General features: G+C 38.6%; 2 protein-coding genes across 2 annotated transcripts; one reads left to right on the top strand and one right to left on the bottom strand.

Moving 5' to 3' along the window:
• Positions 1-1,388: 1,388 nt before the first annotated feature.
• Positions 1,389-6,413, top strand: LOC117636511 (beta-galactosidase 11-like). The gene is made up of 18 exons (XM_034371048.1): positions 1,389-1,848; positions 2,057-2,152; positions 2,243-2,355; positions 2,451-2,517; positions 2,627-2,719; positions 2,821-2,964; positions 3,102-3,196; positions 3,400-3,505; positions 3,612-3,696; positions 3,795-3,913; positions 4,013-4,359; positions 4,505-4,614; positions 4,719-4,828; positions 4,914-5,021; positions 5,105-5,209; positions 5,343-5,488; positions 5,583-5,928; positions 6,027-6,413. Exons 1-18 carry the CDS (start codon positions 1,585-1,587, stop codon positions 6,144-6,146), a joined length of 2,574 nt encoding a protein of 857 aa, XP_034226939.1. The 5' UTR covers positions 1,389-1,584; the 3' UTR covers positions 6,147-6,413.
• A 1,249-nt stretch (positions 6,414-7,662) lies between these two features.
• LOC117636510 (E3 ubiquitin-protein ligase UPL3) lies at positions 7,663-17,831 on the bottom strand. The gene is made up of 18 exons (XM_034371047.1): positions 16,573-17,831; positions 16,320-16,430; positions 16,103-16,219; positions 15,834-16,004; positions 15,564-15,725; positions 14,732-14,980; positions 14,530-14,651; positions 13,012-14,443; positions 12,335-12,430; positions 10,685-12,235; positions 10,307-10,528; positions 10,093-10,197; positions 9,146-9,226; positions 8,992-9,060; positions 8,775-8,903; positions 8,475-8,597; positions 8,113-8,374; positions 7,663-7,925 (listed from the first exon to the last, which is right to left on the bottom strand). Exons 1-17 carry the CDS (start codon positions 17,449-17,451, stop codon positions 8,309-8,311), a joined length of 5,685 nt encoding a protein of 1,894 aa, XP_034226938.1. The 5' UTR covers positions 17,452-17,831; the 3' UTR covers positions 7,663-7,925; positions 8,113-8,308.
• Positions 17,832-20,972: the final 3,141 nt, after the last annotated feature.

Genomic DNA, 20,972 nt, shown 5'->3' with positions numbered 1-20,972 from the left:
GAAATTTTATAGTAAAGGTGCGATATATGGACTCCTCAACCCCCTAATGTGGACTTTTATATTAGGCACACTTAGGCCATCTTCAGTCATAGAGATAAATGTAGTCCAGAGCTAAAAATTTACCCCTCCCCCCCCCCAATATTAATTTTTTAAAGAATAATGCATTGCTAAATTTTTCTATCTCCAGCCATGAAGGGCTATATTTTAGGGTCCTTCATATTTTATTATTTTCAGACAAGGGAGTGGGGAGTACTTTAATGATTGGTTGTTGAAAAGCACATGGATGGGGTCCACTATAAATTTGGCCTAGGCCAAAGCTAGGCTACATTTGGCCCGGTTGGACGGCTAGCCAAAATTTTATTTGGCCCATGGCTGCATATGGGTTTTGCATTAATTTAGGACTATATTTGGGATATAGCCCATTGCTGGAGACGGCCTCACTATAGATTTTGCATTATTCAAAACATTTCATATAAGGACCCTCTTGAGCCACAAGATCATTTCATTAAATATTTTTTTTATCCATCGTTTCATTAAACTTAAGTAAGATGAATTATGTGGCTAATATGAAAGTCCACATCTATGGTCTATGTATGGCACTCTCACCATAGAACGACTATTAATAATTTAGTATATAAATTTTGTGAGACTAGCATTACACTCATTTATCGTTAAAAATAAAAGGTTATTTTCACATATGATCTCTGAGATTCACAAAATTATCACATTTGGTCCTTGAGGTCCTTAATAAATAACCTTCTTCGACGGTATCGAGCCTCCCACAATGCTTCTTATGGAATGCCAAGATGAATCGTGCAAAATTAGTTAGATTCGTAGTGGTCAGCTTTTTTTCTCTATCAAGAGATTTTCTCATAAAACTGATGGTGCACATAAGTGGTAAAAAATTTGAAAACCATTAAACTGAATTGGTTTTGTAAATGGATCGAAGTGGGGATACAAATTTAAATCTTTTACTTGTAGGCCAATATATGCGCAACTTAAAACCATTTTTGACATGGAAGGACACAATTAATATGGAAAAATAATAATAACAATAATAAAAGAAAAAAGGGAAAGTGCCCAAGTGGAAGCATATTTCTGTGGGATATGATTGATTTATGAGAAAACAAAGTCAAAAATAATGAACGTAAAAATCGGACAAAGACATGGCTAAATCTGTGCCCAGTAAGTTTCCATATATGCCATGCAAAGAGTAATACAGGAAATCTGGTTTAGCCTTCAGTCTCGGATGGACTGTTGCATCTCACTAGAGTGAAGGAAGCCACACATCCACACATTCCCTCCTGGCCACAGTCCACATTCAAACCCCAAAAACATCGGATTTTTCTTTCTTCTAACATTAGTATAAGTGAACCCTTGATATTCAAACACTTCAACTAGTGAGGCAGACAAACGTCAGAGAAAACGCAAGAAATAAGGATCAGGAGATTGAAACAATCAAACTCCTAAATTTTTTTTTGCTAGAAACCCGAGTTTTTAACTCCCCATTTCATTGTGTTTGATGGAAATTTGGAACCAGTTTTACTTGTAAAAGTTAGAGAGTTGAAGAACAAAATCATAATAATGGTGGTACTAAGCAGGGTGCTATTGCTTGCTCTTGTGTTTTTGGTGGCCTCGGCCACATTAGTCCATGCCAAAGGTAAGACGCCCGCTCCAGAGGAGGAGGGGGACGAGGGGGACGAGGGGGACGATCTGGTAGCTGAAAAGGGAGGGAAGAAGCAGCTAGAAGTTGGCGAGGTGACATATGATGCCAGGTCCCTCATGATCAATGGAAAACGGAAGCTTTTCTTTTCGGGTTCTATTCATTATCCACGGAGCACGGTGGAAGTAAGTTTGTGATGTCCATCTTCTGTTTTTTTGTTTTTTGTACAAAGGAGATTAAATGGGAAAGAGGTTCAAACTCTAACTCGGGTGCACGAGTAAATGCTCTTAATAACCAAAGTTGTATGCCACCTCTCTTATATTTTATTCTAATGGATGTGTTTGTTAATGAAATTCAATGTTTTAATGTCTCTGCTGAATTGGGTTTCTTCAGATGTGGCCTGATCTTCTCAAGAAGGCTAAACTGGGAGGTTTGAATGTGATCGAAACTTATGTCTTTTGGAACCTTCATGAGCCTGTGAAAGGCAAGGTACTGAAATGCTGTAGAGATTGTTGCTTGCAGTACATGGAGCATTTGTGAAAATTGTGGCTTGCATTAAATCTTGTTCTGATTTTGCAGTTCAATTTCGAGGGCAACGCCGATGTGGTGAAGTTCATTAGGCTGGTACAGGAGCACAAAATGTATGTCACCCTTAGGGTTGGCCCATTCATCCAAGCAGAATGGAACCATGGGTATGTAAATAATTATTAATTCTGAAATCGTCTAATTCTCTTGCAATGGTGAATTATTTTTTAATCTATCTATACATATTTCTTTGTCACTTTAGAGGGCTTCCATATTGGCTGAGGGAGGAACCCGACATCATATTCCGTTCGGATAATCCATCATACAAGGTATATCAGTTTGTTCCACCTTAATGTCCAAAACTACTATCTGCACAATATGATATGCTACAATTTGAGGAGCCACATTGAATGATCACTAAGAGCTTTCTATTTGCAGCACCACATGGAGACGTTCGTAACGAAAATAATTGCGATGATGAAACATGAGAAGCTATTTGCTCCACAGGGAGGTCCAATCATCTTAGCACAGGTTGGTACTTGGATGGTTCCTCTCTGAAAATTATAAGTAACCCTTATAATAATTATAAGTAAATTTCTTTTATGGCTGAACTATAATGTTTCATGACACAGATTGAAAATGAGTACACTCATGTCCAACTTGCATATAAAGAATTGGGAAACAGTTATATACAGTGGGCAGCAAATATGGCACTGTCTCAGAATGCCGGCGTACCATGGATCATGTGCAAGCAGAAGGATGCTCCTGATCCAGTGGTAAGTGCGCAAATTTGATTTTCATTGATTCTAAGAGAAATTTTGCATTACAATTGGCCCAGTAGAACAAAGTTTTATTTGTTGTTCTGTCTTTTGGCCTTAAATTTTATTTTTTTATTTTTTATTTTCTGGTGCAGATTAATACTTGCAATGGAAGACACTGTGGAGATACTTTTACAGGCCCTAACAAGCCCCACAAGCCTACTCTATGGACTGAGAATTGGACTGCTCAGTGAGTATATACCCCTTAGCTACTGTCAATGATATCTGTAAATGAATAAAAAAGGAGAAGATGAGACATCAGAGTAGTAAATGAAGCTTGGAATCTATTTTTAAAGTGATTTTGGTTTAAGTACTTATCTCATTTTCCTTCTGGCTGTTCTTGGCTTCTATGGATTGCTGACCACATTTTTCCGTTTCTTTTCATAATTACAGGTACAGAGTATTTGGTGACCCTCCTTCACAAAGATCAGCAGAAGACATTGCATTTTCAGTTGCGCGTTTTTTCTCGAAGGATGGAACCCTAACCAACTACTATATGGTAACTTGGCACCTCTTTAAGTCGTTCATAAAATCACCACTAACAGAATGCTACTCCCCTGGATATATATACGAGATAATAAAGCACCCTTATATTACACTTGCAGTACCATGGTGGGACAAATTTTGGAAGAACAAGTGCTATTTTCACAACAACTCGCTACTATGACGAAGCTCCTCTCGATGAATATGGTAAAGATCTTAAATTTGTTTACATCTGTAATGATGATTCAACAAGGTTGCTCATCATATATGGATCAAGTTGGGTCTTGATTTTACTTGTGATGCAGGTTTGCAAAGGGAGCCTAAATGGGGTCACCTCAAGGACTTGCACAGGGCTTTGAATCTATGCAAGAAGCCTTTTTTTGCAGGAACTCCTGGAGTACAAAGGTTGGGGAAAGAAACAGAGGCAAGTATCTAAATATTCCATAAAATTGAGAGTTAGGGAGGGAGAGAGGGAGAAGAAATTGTCACTAACAGGAAAAAAAAAAACTTTTCTGCTTTGCAGGCTCGTTTCTATGAGAGACCTGGGACAGACATATGTGTTGCTTTCTTGGCAAACAACCACTCTACAATTGAAACAACTGTGAATTGGCGTGGCCAGGAATATTTCCTGCCACCACATTCTATTAGCATCCTCCCTGATTGCAAGACTGTGGTCTTCAACAGTCAACAGATTGTATCACAGCATAATTCAAGGAACTTTGTTCGATCGAAGGCTGCTAACAAATTTAACTGGGAGAGGTTTTCAGAACCCATTCCAACCACCGTGCAAATCCCAGTCAACCACAAGAGTCCACAGGAACTGTATCACTTGCTAAAAGATGCCACAGACTATGGATGGTTCACCAGTAGGTAAGTGCAAGTGTGTAGCTTAAGCACCGTATGATGTGAGGAAGTCAAAAAATTTAAAACAAGATTGATTTTACTCTCATAAACATTATTGTATAACTTGTGTAAGTGCTTCTACTGCTGATTTGATCTTGTACTCTGGTTGCAGCCTTGAGCTGGGTCCATATGACTTGCCAATGAAGGAAAGTATTCGCCCAGTTTTACGAATTCCAAGTCTTGGTCACGCAATGAGTGTATTCGTCAATGGTGAATTTGTTGGTAAGGAAACAATAGCACACATCATACATTATTAGTACAATTACATACATACTTTTGTCACTTGCCGATAACCAGATGACGAAGCAATTTGAGAATGTTTTCAGGAACGGAACATGGAAGCCATGCGGAGAAGGGTTTTGTTTTTGAGAGACCTGTTACATTCAAGCAAGGGGTCAACCACATATCACTGCTTTGCATGACAGTGGGACTCCCAGTAAGTAGCTCATAACTTGGAATTAGTACTGTTTGATCACTGTGGTAGAAAGCAGACACTGACTATCTGTTGTTTATCAATGAAGGACAGTGGAGCCTACATGGAGCACAGATATGCAGGACCCCGTACCATAACAGTCCTGGGATTGAACACCGGGACAATCGATCTCTCACAAAATGGCTGGGGGCATAGGGTAGGTACCACAGAATTTCTTTCCCATCTGTCAAATATAAAAAATGAGCATTGGATATTAATTATATTGGTTCCATTTTTCAGGTTGGCCTGAATGGTGAAAATCTCCAAGTGTTCACTAAGAAGGGAGCACAAAAAGTCCAATGGACTAAAGCAGCTGGGAAAGGAAGGGCCCTCACATGGTACAAGGTAAGTCTGAATCAAGCAAGCCTATTCAACTTAGATTCATCCTAAGAAATTCTAAATTGTGCTTGTACACAAGCACTTTTTTATTTCCTTTTTTGTTGCAGCATTTAAGATCCGATGTTTTTTTTTTCTGCAGGCAAATTTTGAGGCTCCTGAAGGGAAAGACCCCGTTGCTATCCGGATGGCTGGTATGGGCAAAGGGATGATTTGGGTGAATGGTAAAAGCATAGGCCGGCACTGGATGTCCTTCCTTTCTCCTCTTGGACAGCCTACCCAATCCGAGTAAGTAAAATTACATGAAAAAGTATGCTGCAGCGAAATAAATCACCATGGAAATTGCAAACTAAAAGTTCTAATTTGCAATCCTTGTGATCAGGTACCACATCCCAAGAGCCTTCATTGAGCCAGGTGAAAATTTCCTTGTTGTATTGGAGGAGCAGGAGGCTGACCCCAAAGATATTGAGATCCTGACCGTCAACAGAGACACCATCTGTGCCATAAGCACAGAGATGCATCCTCCACACGTGAAGTCGTGGGAGAGAAAGGGCGGCGAGCTCAAAACCGTTGGACCTGTCTCCGGAGCCAGTGCTCAGCTCATGTGTCCAAACTTGAAAAAGATTGTTGGTGTGGACTTTGCAAGCTTTGGCACTCCTGAGGGCATGTGCGGAGCCTACAAACCTGGCAAATGCGACTCTCCGGCAACCAGGAAGGTTGTTGAAGAGGTAAAAAGCTCCTTGATCATGCAAAAATCTGAGACTTCTCAGCCACATTAAGTTCTAACCAATCTTTCTCTTTTTCTGTTTTGGTCTTCTTTATGCAGCATTGCTTGGGACAGACTTCATGCGCAGTCCCTGTGGACCCCAGGCTTTTCTTCAAAGCTGATCCTTGCCCAGATATCAACATCAAGACACTTGCTATCCAAGTAACTTGTGCCTTTTAAGGGGTTCAGAGAGTTTTATAGAGAACTTTTTTGGGGTGATCGATTGTCGTCGTGCATTGAAGTGAAGATCCTACAGCTAGCTTTGTGAAGATCCTAGAAGCTCAAATCTGTTCTTTGTGGTAATTTAGTTCTCATAAACATGTATCCAGATTTTTCTTTTTGTGATGTTCATTCATAAATATAGAGGCTGACTTAGTCAGTCATTCATTTTCTTTATGCAAATCTTTCCCAAGTTGCTATAATTTAATTCCACATTCAATTCAAATATTTCTTCAAAGTTCAAACAGTTGCAATATATATATATATATAGCAAACTAAGCAAACGTAATTTTTCAGTAACAATCATATCCACGTTAAAATGAGCCCACAGACAGCCAAGAAGCATGACATGCATACTTTTGAACCAAAAATATCCATGTGAACTTATTCATAATTTCATGAAAACAACTATTTGCCAAGAAGACTAAAAATTTATGAAAGGGAAACATAAGAGTTGAAAATAAATTCTCAGTTTTCAAAATCACTCGCTTTCGTTGTCGTAGAATTTACAAAAAAAATGCAAGCTGCATAGGAGTACAGAATTACTCTAGCCAAAGTACTCTAGCAAACTACTTTTCTCATTGTAATTAGTTAGTTAATGTTGCCTCAGTTAACAATCAACTATGGAAACAACTTCTCCATTTTTTGCCGATACATCTTGCTTTAGTGGCGTGGATATTGGCAGGAATTGATTGAAACTTTAGCATGGGCTCATGAACGCACACCTTTGGCTAATTTGATTCGATGGAGAGATAAACCGGTGGCCGCCGCAGTTTCCACTCCAGCTAGTAGTTTAGCACACTCTTTGTTGTTACTATGGGGTCCTGAAGCACAAGGAGATTTTACTCGTTGGTGTCAATTAGGCGGTCTATGGACTTGTGTTGCTCTACACGGCGCTTTGTTCCGGGCGGGGAAGTTCTAGACACCTTTCCATACTTTGTGTCTGGAGTACTTCACTTAATTTCCTCTGCAGTATTGGGCTTTGGCGGTATTTATCATGCGCTTCTAAGCTTGGAGAGCTAGAAGAAAAAAGAGTATGGAATAATTGGAGAGGATCCAAATTCTGTAAAAGTACATTTAATTTTCAAAAATTGTAACTTGAAATATGAAATTTTCCTATAAATTGCATTGTTTAATGATGAACCAAATTGGTGGGTTAATCGAATCAAATCAATCCATTAGTGAAATTTGAGCAGTTTGGGCAACCTCTACATTACCAAGGAAAACCAAGGAACATTGTATAAATGGAGAAGGGCAGTTCGGTTTGGTTGTTATAGCAATTACTTTTTCTTTTAAGACACCTTTTCCCAAAGATTAATACGATGTGCTGCGGGGTGAGGCTCATAAAAACTAGGACACAACTCCAATACAGTCCAAGCCGAGCCACCAAACGATGCCTAAAACTTGCGTGCAACATAAGATAAATTACCAGCATATACACCACATATAAGGCATAAGTGAGAGATTTAAACAAGAGAAAAATGGAACTGTAACGAATTTATTTCGAAATCAGAATTGGCATGAAATAAAAGGCATAAAAATATTTCTGATGTTTGTTTCCCCTTTCATACTTTTACGCCATACATGTGTATATTCTACCAGCCTACATGATTGGAAAACAAAACCGAAATTTAAAAGAACAAAAGAAGATCAAGATTTCCTATTTATTTACAATCCCTGGCGGCTGAAACGGCCCTCTCGGAAAACTCTCTTTACAGTTTAAAATTGCATCGATCCAACCTGAAATTAATTCAATTAACCCTTCAGAACCACAAATAAATAATTTCAGATAAGAGAAAAAAAAACATGAATATTAAATAAAAATGTGTAAATCAATAGAGGAAGAGAGGAAGAGATGAAAAAAAAAGGGACCAAAAAAAGCCAACTATACAACCTTAACCCATGTGAAAACGTACGAAAAACTTACCTCAGACAATGTTGTTTAGTTTAGAACCGCACCAATGAGAAGCCATTATTTGAGTAGAGAAGTAGGAATGCCACTTTCAACACCATATCATTCCAAGGCTAAACCTAATTTAATTGCAACCAAAAGACAAAACCACTCCTAATTGTTTTGATGTAACTAATATACACGGAATCGATACGGCTAGTCCCAAAATCTCTCATGACAAATCAAAGGATCCTTGCCCTTCACTGATTGCGTACAATAGTTTCTTCAACATAACTTCCTGTTTAAAGCACAAAATAATAATAATCCCAGAATGAGTGAGATCATATGTTGCAAAAAAGAATGTCAATGGCTGATGAATTAACCGAACAGAATAATACCTTGGTAGAGTAAGGAGGAAGCTTCAGGTAATTCGCGCATGTCATGACACTTGGCAGATCATCATCCGCCAACTCCGAAGGCCCAGTCCCATTGGCTGCAGTATTATTTGCGGTCGAAGAATGCTGCACACACCAAAACATTAACTCACTCTCCAATTAGCACAACCACTAAAAACATTATTTACTATATATATAATGTACAGTCAGCGTTTGACATGATTCTACAGACGCCACAAAAAGAAAACCCCCAATTTCAGAATATCGCACTCAAAACCTCTATCTAAATCACTTGTACCATACCTTTCTCACAATGGTCAATTTTGGATTCAGCACTGCCAAACCACCAGGCGGAAGCCTCGGTGCACCAGTAACAAACTGGCAGAAGGCGCGCTGTTGCTCTGGCGTGAACTCTCCCATAATCTCAAGCAACTACAAACATTATAAACAAGGCCCCATAAGACAAAAACGGAATCATTCATCTCCAAAGCACTACCTTCAATATAGAACAAAAACTTACATTGAGTATTGCAGGGCTCTTGGCAGTGTATCCATGATCAAACTTTATGTGATCAACAAGGGTCTCCGCCTGCATATAATAGAAACAAATGAAATGAGCATAACAACACTTCAAATAAAATAGTGTGAATTTGCGAAGGCAAAAAAAAATATACCTCCCACAACTCTCTACGGCCACAAAGCAGATAGTCCAACTCATGTGGAGTAAATATTTGTAAAGACGATATGTCAAAGACCTGATAGACATGTAGTACACGAGAAGAGGAGTTAAGTATTGGACAGTGTCAAACAATTCTCACACAGAATACAGAAAAACATACAAAGGATATTAAAACATGAAAATACAGCAAGCGCCAGACCAAAAAAGTTAAGGGCCCGTCCGGTAACGTTTTCGGAGAATGTTTTCTTAGAATATTTTCAGAGAATGAAAACAAGAAAACAAATTTGCATTTTCAGGAAATGAAAATGCGTCTAGTAGATTAATTAGAAAACATCTTCCGAAAATAAAAACAATGAAAACGTGTCTGGTAGTACAATTTGAAATAATAATATGTGAGTTATTGTTATGAAAACATTTCCCATGAGAATGAAAACAACTTTTTTTTGTTTTCTACAAGAACACAAGAACTTGTTTTCATTTTATGCAATCATTCTCAGTGTTTTCTGTTTTTGGGCCACCAAACATGTTTTTGCCTCATTTTTGTTCTCTAAAAATGAAAACAACCCCTTAAAACGTTACCGAACGGGGCCTAATAAACTACGGCAAGAATCATGATCCTGCTACCTACTACAAGACCAGTTGAGGTTATTCAACGTCAGAAAGGAGATCCCCTTTTTTATTTAATAAAGGTCTTTTCATATTCCTCCACTTCTCCCCCTCCCCCCACTTCCCCAAAAACACCTTCCCTATGCATGAAACTCATTTGCAGAGTTGTAAGATACAAAAAATAATGCGTACTAATTATAACTGCAGCAGGACATAGATAGAACTATGAAATAATATTTAAAGAATTCAAGCACAAACACCTCATACGGAAATGTCAAAATGCAATGATTTTATTTGGTTACGAACTCAGTAAAGATCAGATAAAAAAAACTAAACCTGATTAAACCCTGCTCTAAATGCTTCAATTTGCCTCATTATTCCAGTCTTCACTGTCGCATCAACAACTAAAGATATGTACTCTTCCAAGTTATTGATATCAACCTGGAATTTTGAACAATATGTTAAAGACGTCTTTACAAGCACAGAAGAACTGAAACAAGTAAATAAAGGCTCAGAAAATACAGATGAACTAGAAGGTTTTTTTGCTTACATTTTCATCTCCAGCTTTCAAGACGTAATCTGGATAACCAGGAAGTGTAAAATCAAAACAGAGATCATCAATTGAAGCCCCACGGAAGTGCAATTCAGCAATGGCATCACGATTATCACCGCTAGATTCTAGATATAGTTTCCGGCACACAAGGTTATGCAATTCTTGCAAAGTCTTTCCAAGCTCAGCATCAAAGGAAAGAACATCATGTAAATCAAGGTCCTGAAGGATGGGAGGGTGGAAAGAATAGAGGTTAAATATCTACGTCAGAACCATGTCGATGAAAGTATAGAACAAAACCATTGGATCACAGCAAGAAAATATAACTCTAAACCCAACAAGGTGAAATGAAAAGGGATATATTTTCTATTGGCTTACTTGACCAAGCAAAAGTTTATAAAATGCTGTTGATAGTGGTAAGTCCAATAGCCGCCCATCTTGAAGAGCCTTCGCCATCACACGCCCGACCAGTCGGAAATACTCTATGACTTTTGAAAATTGGCTACCATCAGAGGCAACAGCATTCAGAGGCCAGGGACGAGGGAACAACCCAAGAGGAGCTTGGACAATGTCACCATTGCTTTTTCCATCTTTCTGTTCATCTCCATCAATATCCATTGATGTTTTCTCCATTGAAGAATTTGACCTCCACATGCCAAGCCTAACTTTTTGGAGGTCATGACTTAAAAGTGTGTAGAACTCAAGTGTAGGACCCAACCCAGTGCCCACTTCACCAAAATATTCTACTTCAAGCACAGACTTTTGGCTGGAATACATCTCCATTACTTTTGCAGCAGAATCCAAAATCCGGTTTCGGGAGACACGGACTTTCTGGCGCTGCATTCTCCCAACTCTCACCTCTCGTTCATTTGCTGATCCATGACCATCAGCACCCTGCTGCTGCTGAAGACGGTACAAAGCACGTGACAATCCAAAAGCAGTTGAATAGAAATACTGTCTTCGAGTCTCAAAAGGAAACAAAAATGGACATGCTTTTGTCAACTGATAACACCAAGAGGGAAGACTCCCACTACACAATGCAAGAGCATCTTGAATTTGTCGTGCTAATTTGGGAGTGAGTTTGCTGTTAATAAATTCCTCAGGAAAAACCCTCGCACCAGTTGTACTCAACTCATCCAAATTTAAAATTTTCCCCTCAGCAAAACTGTCAGAAACTATCTGAGCTCTCAGACGAGGTGCAAGCTGATTCAAGCCCTCTAGTACACGCAATAGTGCCAATATATTATAAGTAGAATTAGACTTTTCCAAATCACAAGGAAGCTCTCCCTGCAAAATGCTATCCAGAAGTGACATTCGGTGCAATTGTGAGTCAGAGTTGGAATTGGAAGCGGATCCAGATTTGCCAGATTTCAATGCAGTTGTAGAACTTGCTCCTCCAGCAGATGCCCTGTCAGCTAGATTGTCAGGCCTCTGGTATGTGATAGTGTAAATATCACTCCACAGCCTGCTACCATCACTGGATGATACGAAATCACTACCAGCATACCGCTCATCATCATCATCATCCTGCACAAGCTGTCTCTGAATGGCCTGATAGATGGTCAGATGCCTATTAAGCTGCTTCCCACCAGAAGTAAAAATCAACTTAGGAGGATCATTAGAACCACCAAAAATGGGGCGTCCTTGTCTATCTCTGCCTCCCCTGATTCCCCTGCTAGCCGATCCAAGCCCAGCCATGGCAGCAGCAGCAAATGACATTGCACCCTTTGAACCATAAGAATTACTACTCCTATGCTCAGCAGAATCTGAGCCTCTGACTGTAGCAGCTCTGCTACTAGAACCAGAAGCTGGATTAGTCTGGCTGTCACTTGTTGCTGAAGCCACAGTAGCATCCTCAGCTGAGTCTCCCAATTTTACATCATGCACTTTATCCGGCATGCAAACAGGAAGAGAGTCGTCTCTTAGAACCTGAAGACAACCCAAAATACCAAAAGAGAACAATAGTCAAGGCAAGTATCCAATAACTCCTATCCTGTACAATAAAAAAGTTAAAGACACAGAACATACATCATCATGGTCATCATCTTCGTCATCTGAGATATCATCATCTTCAATAACCAATGCATCATCAATCTCAACAGGCGATATATCCAATTCCTCATCCTACAGAGAAAAGGAACTGTTAAGATAGAAATGTAAAAAGGAGGGGTAATTAGACCACCTATTCCTCCAAACCAAACAAAAAGAAGAAAAGAAAACAGTACACAAGCAATAATCTAGTGTATTAACAAAACCATATAAATTACATATGACTATAGAAGTAACTACCAACCAATGTTAGCCAATTATCTGATATCCAATCCCACCCCCACAAATAAAGAAATGCTAGCATTAAGAGAATAGAGTTTGGGAGGAGAGGGTGAGGCTACATTATAACGACACCAAATCTAATGCACCAGACATTTTGAAAGAACAGAACTTTCTAGTAATTCTATCTCTACTTTACAACACCCTGAGGTCGCATGAAAACTGAATCTATATCAGAAACCCAATGCTAAACATGAAAGATGGGTTCTTAGTGCAAGTTAGCATAAAATATTATTAGTTAGTTTATCAGATACGCAATGAAAGAGAATGGTGAAAGAGTACTCATGAAGTGTCTGTCAGCATGAACTAAACTGACCAAACAACTGCATAATTCAACATTCATGATTTCGGATGTCATTTGAGTATCAATAACAAACCTCAGAAGTAGTGTCCCCGTTTGCAGGTTTCATTTGAACATCTTTATCAAGAGCTGCTCGTCTACGAGCTGCATTTCTTGTTTGAGGGCCTCTTCCTTCCTCCTGAGAAGGCTTCAAAACAGCTTTACCCTTCCCTTTTGATGAGCTTGTGCTCTTCTCTTGTGATGGTTCCCTCCTAGCAGCATCCCCTATATTCACAGATGTTCTGGACCGAGTTGAATGACGACGAGTGGTGGGAGCAGGATTTGAAGTCGACAGAGATGAAGCACCAGCTCCTGTAGGTGTAGTTCCAGATTCTGAGTTTCCAGCAGATGCAGCAGGCTTCTGACCAGATTCGCCTCGCTGAACTCGAGGCCAAAGAAACTCTTCTACAGCAGCTAAGCTTGCCAATGGATCAATCAGTACGACATTTGATGAATAATCTCGGAGAGCCTTTTCTCCTTGTGCTCGACAGAGCCGCAACTTAAAGGGCTGAGATAATGCACTAAGTCCAGAGGAGAGGCGTGCACTCCCAGTGGATGACCTAGATGAATGACTCAGCACAACAGGGAAACGCTCCAAGGAGGACAAAGCATTTTGGAGTTTCTGAACAAGGATAGTCATCGGTATTACTCTTCCTTCATCAAAACTGAAAGGAAGAGCAACAGCAACAAATGACATAAATCTTCTAAGTGCTTGTTGACGAAGCTTGGGTAAATTAGCTTCTGAAATTCTCTCCTTGGAGAAGTACCCACAAGAAAAATAGTTCAGCAAAGCTGCAACAACACCACTACCAATGAACTCAAAAGTGGATACACCATCCCCTTTACTTAGTTCAGATAGCATCTCAGATACCACACCAATCAAGTATTCCTCCTTATTTGCAGAACTATCAGCCAAGCGAGACCCAGAAGCTTTTGATTTTCCCTTTGCTTTTGTTTTTTGGTCATCAACACCAGCATTCAACTTCATGCAGAGATTCTTTAAATGTAATAAATCATCTGTAACTCCAACTTCAACAGCCCCAGGATCTGAAGGGAAATACTTGTCTTTAAAAGCTTTAGCACATGCACTGACAGACATTCGAAGGCTGGAGTTAACAGTAGGAATCTCCACTGAACTTGGTGGTGAACCAATATTTGCTGAAGCAGGAGTCTTAGGTTCTTCCAAGGAATTTCCGTCTGGATTTGGGTTACTGTTGCGTCGTCTATAACGCCTAGAACGTGATGATGTTCCGGGCACAGGATCGCTATCCTTTTCAGCAGAAGATACTTGGGCAGGAACTGAATTTGGAGTACCAGGTAAGATAAGTTGGTCCACTGCATGAACCACACCTTCTCTGATAAACACCTTGGCGAAAGTATTGGGAAGCTTCTCCATGAGTATCTCGGCAATTTGGAGGGCAGGAACCAAGACATGTGGATCTTTCCATGCTAAAACACCAGCTAAGAAACTATAGAATCATTTATAATGTACAAGTTAGTAACTGTACTAGCAAGCTATCAGCATATCAGAGATCTGGTTAAGACATATGGATACCTTGAAATATTTGTCACACTTAATAAAGACTGTATCATCTCTGCAGAGCTGAAGTACATTAATTTCCCAATGACTGATAGACATTTGTGGCGAACAGGGCCATTAACGCTAGAACCATAAATCTGTTGGGATGGTATACAAAAATCATTTATCAACTACAACAACTAACAAACTATAACTCAGCTGAGTGCTAACAACTGACCTGTATTAGAACAGGAAGGAGATCCATTCCAAATTGCTGAAGAAGCCCAGGCTGCTCATTCAGTAATTTCTCACGAGCTGAAATCTCAGGCCCATTTCCATTGGTGTCTTCTTGTTTCCCAGAACCACTAGCAGATGCCTTTTTCACAACAGGTCCTTTCATAAATAAATTGATGTTGGATGGAATGGAGATGGTTCCTTGTGGTAATGGAGGAAGTAGCTCATTTGCCAGATTGACAATTTCAAAAATCTAGGCAATGGAATAAAAAATAAGGATAAAGTTGCAAGGTGTAAAAAAATGGTACAATTGAACAATAAGCTTTATGCTAACAATTTGGAACCCCCATAAAAATTAAAACCATCCGATTTTACTGCTGTTTAGCTGTTACTGTTCAAAGAACCGAGCCACGCAATGGGTAGTTAAATAAATTCGCATTGGAATTATATAAAGAAACCAATCATGAATCAGAGGTACAATAAAGTCTCATGTGGGTCTAGATGTCCTAACACACCACGAGGTTGCAAACCCTGCATCGATGCTCTCTCGTGGATGAACTCCATTTGAAAGAACATACAATAGCCCAATTCAAAAAAAATTAAAAAAAATAACAGTACTGTCGACACCATTTTCACCCCAACTCAAATTCATCAGGGTCAACCTCATAAACTTATACGCATGCAGAAAATATATTAACTTTCAGATCTAATAAATAGCTCACAGTTTCAAGGTAGGAACAGACTCAGATCAATACAGAACTTTTCAATTTGCTAAAATAGCAAAATAATTAAACTGAGAAGGTACAATGAGAAACTCCAAATGAAACTGTAATTACCTGTTCTGGTGGTCTACTTAAAGCAGGAGAAACTGATGTGTTAGAAGAAATTCCAGAACCTGAAAGTACATCTTTAAGAATGCCACTGATCCCAAGAAGAAGCAAAGTTTTGGAACCTAAAGGGGAGCCACTTGCACAGGTTGAAAGTAGTCGGATTAAGCCCTGTATGGTTTGCAAGTAAAAATTGGAACCCTCTTGTACATAGATTGCGTGCTTATGCTTATGTTCAAGCATCAAAATTTGAAAAAACGAATTGGGAATTGGACTTACAGTATAAGTAGGCGTACTCAGAGATGACTGTCCACCTCCAGAATTGCTGGTGGAAATAAGGGAGGCAGATTGAGTAACTAACCCATGGTTACATAATTCATCAAGTTTGTCAGAAGATGACGCAAATGCTTCAGCAATTCGTGTCAGACATACAGAAGCATGCTCCAAAACCTACAATAATAACAAAAGAGCACATCATGCAAAGAAAAGGAAAACAAGAAAGCAGTTGTGCTGGTTTTAAAATTGAAACTCAGAAAAGATGAGCATACCTTTGCATCATGATACTGCAGAAGGTTTGTCAACAATGGGACAGCTTCCATCACAAAGTCAGCTGCATCTGAAGGAAGTTTCTTGCACATATTCGCAGCAGTCGATAATGCCACACGCTGAAACATAACAACAGTTGAATAAAATCCAAAGGGAAAGTAAATTTTTCTCTCAGCATACCTAATAAGTGTTATAAACTAAATTGGTTAGCTGGATCACCTGGACTCCTGTAGAGAAAAAATCCAGATAAGAAAGGACTGCCATAAGAGCACCAGCTCGTAGGCAGGCAGTTGGGTGTTCCTGAGATATTTTCTTCAGAGCTTGAAGTGACTGTTTACGTCATAACAACCAAAAATATCAGTACCGACGAAGTATATCTCAAAAATGCACAACATTAAAACCTCTGAGTAAATACCAATACCCATTTTCATTTCAGTCTCATCAAATTAATTAATGCAGAACACATACTAACCTGTTCAGCCAAGTCCATGTACTCTATCGTTAACAACCTTGCACAGAAGCAAGAAACAGCACCATAATGGACAACAGCAGCGCAAGAAGACGGAAGCACATCGCAGAGATGGGTGAGTGCTCTAGCTGCAAGGAGCATAATATCGGGATTGCTCTCATGATTAAGCAAACTCACAAGCACAGGCACAAACGAATCAACTGAAAACGTGCTCAGTGACTCCTCGGTACCAATGGAAAGCATTTCACAGAGCTGAGTCAAAGCCTCAACCTGCTTCCCTTCTTCCCCATCAGCTCTTAACCCAGATAGAATCTTCTTGAGTCTCCCGCTCTGGTGCGAAGATGAAGCTGAACCCATAGCCGAAGACGGAAGAAGATCATCCAATCCGGCACCGATTTTCCTAAGAAGCCCTTGAAGGGCACTACTCGCGGAAGTCAAGTTCTGGTGCAAAATCCCAACACCGCCTTCGCTATCATTGTCATCGTCATCGCCATTTCCCCCTCCATCCATATTCAACCCTAGGTTCCGCTCAGCTTCTCTCTCCCTCTCCCTCTCCCTCTCCCTCTCCCTCTCCCTCTCCCTATCCCTAACCCTAACCTCGTGCTCCTTCTCCTTGCCTTTATCGGAGCCATCCTTATCAGAACTCTTGTTGCGGCGACCACGCGAGCCAGACGATTCAATGGTGGGGTCCATGGGTGCTGGTGCGGGTTCAGTTTGGGTCCGAGAGGCGCGAGAGCGGGTCGTGATCGGCGCGGGGTTAACAGAAGAGAAAGAAGAAGCAGAGAGACGAGTGCGCTTGTATGAACGAGTGGTACGACCAGACGATGAAGAAGAAGGGGCTGCTGAGGTGGCCTCCGCCCGCTTCCGGCTCCGAGTTTCCATACAAGAACCCCAACCCCCAAATTTCGTTTCACTCGCTCGCCACGGAGCGGCGATCACACCATACCGGATCCGATTGTCCCCTGCATCAAAATTGAGAATCCGAAGGGGAGAAAAGATCAAATCTTTGCGAAATTCAGCTCAGCAGGAGCAAAACCCCAAATCCGAAACCCTAGATTGTTCACTCTATCAAATTTTTCGAACAAATAAAGCCTAGAAATCCCCAATTGAACGCGAACCTGTATTATTCGAAGACAAAATTGATTGAATTAAATAGTGATTTTGGATTGAATTTCCAGTTCGATTTCGATTAGAGAGACGAAGTGAAGGAAAGAGTGAAGGAAATGGGGGAATGAAACCCTAACAAAGCGACTGCAAGAATAAAAATAAAGGAAAGGAGACCTTTATACAAATATTCGTTCTTATTTTACTTTCATTAATTATTTGTTTATTTTGTGAAAGGCCAAGTAGCAAATTGGTCGTGGCCTCTTTGGTGTAGGTATGGCTGGTCTTCGGACGGATCGGAATCATCCAAAATATTTTGGAATGAAAATTAGTTTCCAATTCTGTTAAAAAAAAATTTGGAAATTTACAAATGGTTAAAATTTTAAACATATCCCACGATTTAAAAGCTTCAAATTGGCTCAAAATTGAAGACTCATACAAAAAACTCGAAAAATTATTATATGTTGTTATCTTTTATGAAATTACTTGTCTATGTCTATTTAGTCATTAAGTCAAATTTAGTTAAACATGAAATCCATATATATAAAGTAAAAGGCAAAGAATGGTAAAATATTTAAAATACTAAAAAATGTCATTGGTTAATGCAAATATTAAGAATTGAAAATATTAATTAAATGAGGATAATATGGTAAATTCATATTTTTTCATATTAAAAAAATTAAAATGAAAATAAAATTTAGATAATGAATTCTATTTTTATGGAACATAACTACCCATTATTTTTTTAATTTAAAAATAAAAATAAAAAAACTTTCTCATGCAAGGAAACACATGCGAAGAGGAGGCTAGTTAGTTATTAAAGTGTAATCTAAGCATGAAACCACAATAGATTTTGGAATTCGGAAGTTACATGATCTTATAATACATTCCAATTCCAATTCAATTATATTTTTCAAAATTTTCGGATTTCGGAACTTTCAAATGCCAGAATTGATTTAAACTAGCCAAATTCGGAAATTTACAAGTTGGAATCGGAATTTCCCATCCAACTTACATCCTTAGGTGTGGATGAGAAAATATATAAGTTGGTGGTGTCACTGTCATGTTGGATTTGTGCAAGATCCTTCAAGTCGTGGCCTCTTCAATAGGTATATATCTAGCATGTCGGGTACCACACAAAAAACCCACCCTAGCCAAATTATTATTCTTCTTCCAAACTCATTCTCGTTAGATCTCTTTAGTGATATAATTGAGGGTGGACATCAATTTGGCCGAATCTGCTAAAGTGACTTATTCAAACCGAAATGGTCGATTTGGTCTTGTTTGATTTTTATGAAGAAAAAATTCAAATGGTTCAAAATCAAATCTAACCGTAATAGTTTGTTTCAGTTGCGGTTTTAATCTTTTGCAAATTAGTCTAAATGAATTAGGATGGGTGACTTCCTGGGAAGTCCTCGTGTTACATCCCTTATTTTTCCGGAAGAGAAAAAAAAAAAAACTAGAATATGTTATTGTATACTATTGATTTATTTTATTTTATATAATTTATAATACCATAAAGGATATGCTTTAGCACATGTTTTTATTTTTTATTTTTTATCTTTTGGTAGATTTATCTATCTTTTGAACATTTATAATTTAAGTACTCTGCAGGTGAAAAAGATACATAACTGGTTAATCACTTTTCTCTAAATTAATAACTTAAAAAGTATAATGATAAAATAAAATCCACTTTTATAAATAAAGGGTCACCAAATTCACCTTTGAGTTTAGTGAATCCAAAATGGGCCGATCACTTAATATATGCAAATCATGGATTAACATGACTTGGTCCAGCACGTACGCAAAAATACTCTAAAGCCCATTATGCCCATCAGAGTCACATGTGCTTTCCCAACAAATTCGAGATGTAATACAACTGTTCGTTCCAGTTAACCGAAGACGTCGGTGTTTCGGTGTCGGTTCTCCGCCGAGACTCTCGGTTCCAACCAAGTAGTGAAAAAAATATTTCAGTAGAAATCGTACGTGTAGGAAATCTATTAGAAAGAAAAATATATTGCAATACAAGAAAGTTTCTCTCTATCATTTGTGTTCCCATGTTTATATCCTTACTATTTACCCAACGAGTATAAAATGGTGATTGTCTAAACCGTTTTCGTGAAAGTGAAGTAAGTGTTATGCTACTATACTAAAAAGTCGTTAACTACCAAAATATAGTTCTAAAGGTGACTAAGAAAACACAATTAGATGGATGCTTCGGTTAAGAACTTGATGTTGAGGTGTGCGAATGCACTTATCTTAGTAGATTCGCCACATCTAAACGAAGTAAATTATGACACCATATCCTCAGGGATACAAAATGGCTAATATGAGCAAACATTTGCAGCAAGGTGAAAGAAATGGGCAAGCAAAAGCATGAGCATCACATCAGATCAAATCTGAACGATCATGAAGAGGTGTTTTTGTCATTCGTTGTGAGGAGCAGATTAGATGGGTATGTGGCACATCTCTCAGTACAAAATACTGAAAACATAAAAAAGATAAGAACAAATTATTGACCACCAAACACTTGGCATTTAACGCCAAATTTTAATTGAATAACAAACAAACAGAAAAAACTATATATTTCTTTTAGCAAATCATGGACCGCAATCTGATTCTGACCTTTCCCCATACATTTATATTTGACAATTCCAAATTTATAAATTAAATTTTCATTAAATCCTCAATATTAAAGATTATCATCTAACCAAACATTCTTTTAAAAAAAATAATAAAAATTCATCTAACCCAACATATAAAAGTTATAGATTATCAGTTTCGACTTCAGTTGTCTTTTTATTATATAAAGAAATTATGAGATATATTTATAATTTAGCCAAAAAAGTACAAATTAGCACAAAGGGAGTGATCTAACATCAAAATTAAGATAGTATGGGGCTCATCTACTAATGATCGCACAAAATCGAAGAAACTCTAGCTAGGCTTCCCAACTAAGAGTGCAAATTCAAAACGACTAAAATAAATCAAGCTTGAAAAAACCAAGCCATAACAATACAAAAAAAGCTCTCAGATGAGAGGTGCAAGACTCTCACAAAATAAGAGGTGAAAACTACACATAAAATCTAAAGAGTCTTTGTGACTTATTCCAAATACGAAGAAACTGCAAAAGATATGGTGGTAGAAATCCAACAACAAAACACAAGTAGAGATCCGATGCCGAGATGCATCCACCTGTGATGAGTGGAGAAAAATCATTACAAAATGTAAACAAATAAAGAAAACCTTTTGTCTTTGAAAAGTGGGAAAAAGATGAGAAGGGAGGAAGAGGGGATGAA

This window comes from Prunus dulcis, chromosome 8, assembly GCF_902201215.1.
Source record: "Prunus dulcis chromosome 8, ALMONDv2, whole genome shotgun sequence".
Classification (NCBI taxonomy): domain Eukaryota; kingdom Viridiplantae; phylum Streptophyta; class Magnoliopsida; order Rosales; family Rosaceae; genus Prunus; species Prunus dulcis.
This window is presented reverse-complemented; position numbering and strand designations above follow the sequence as displayed.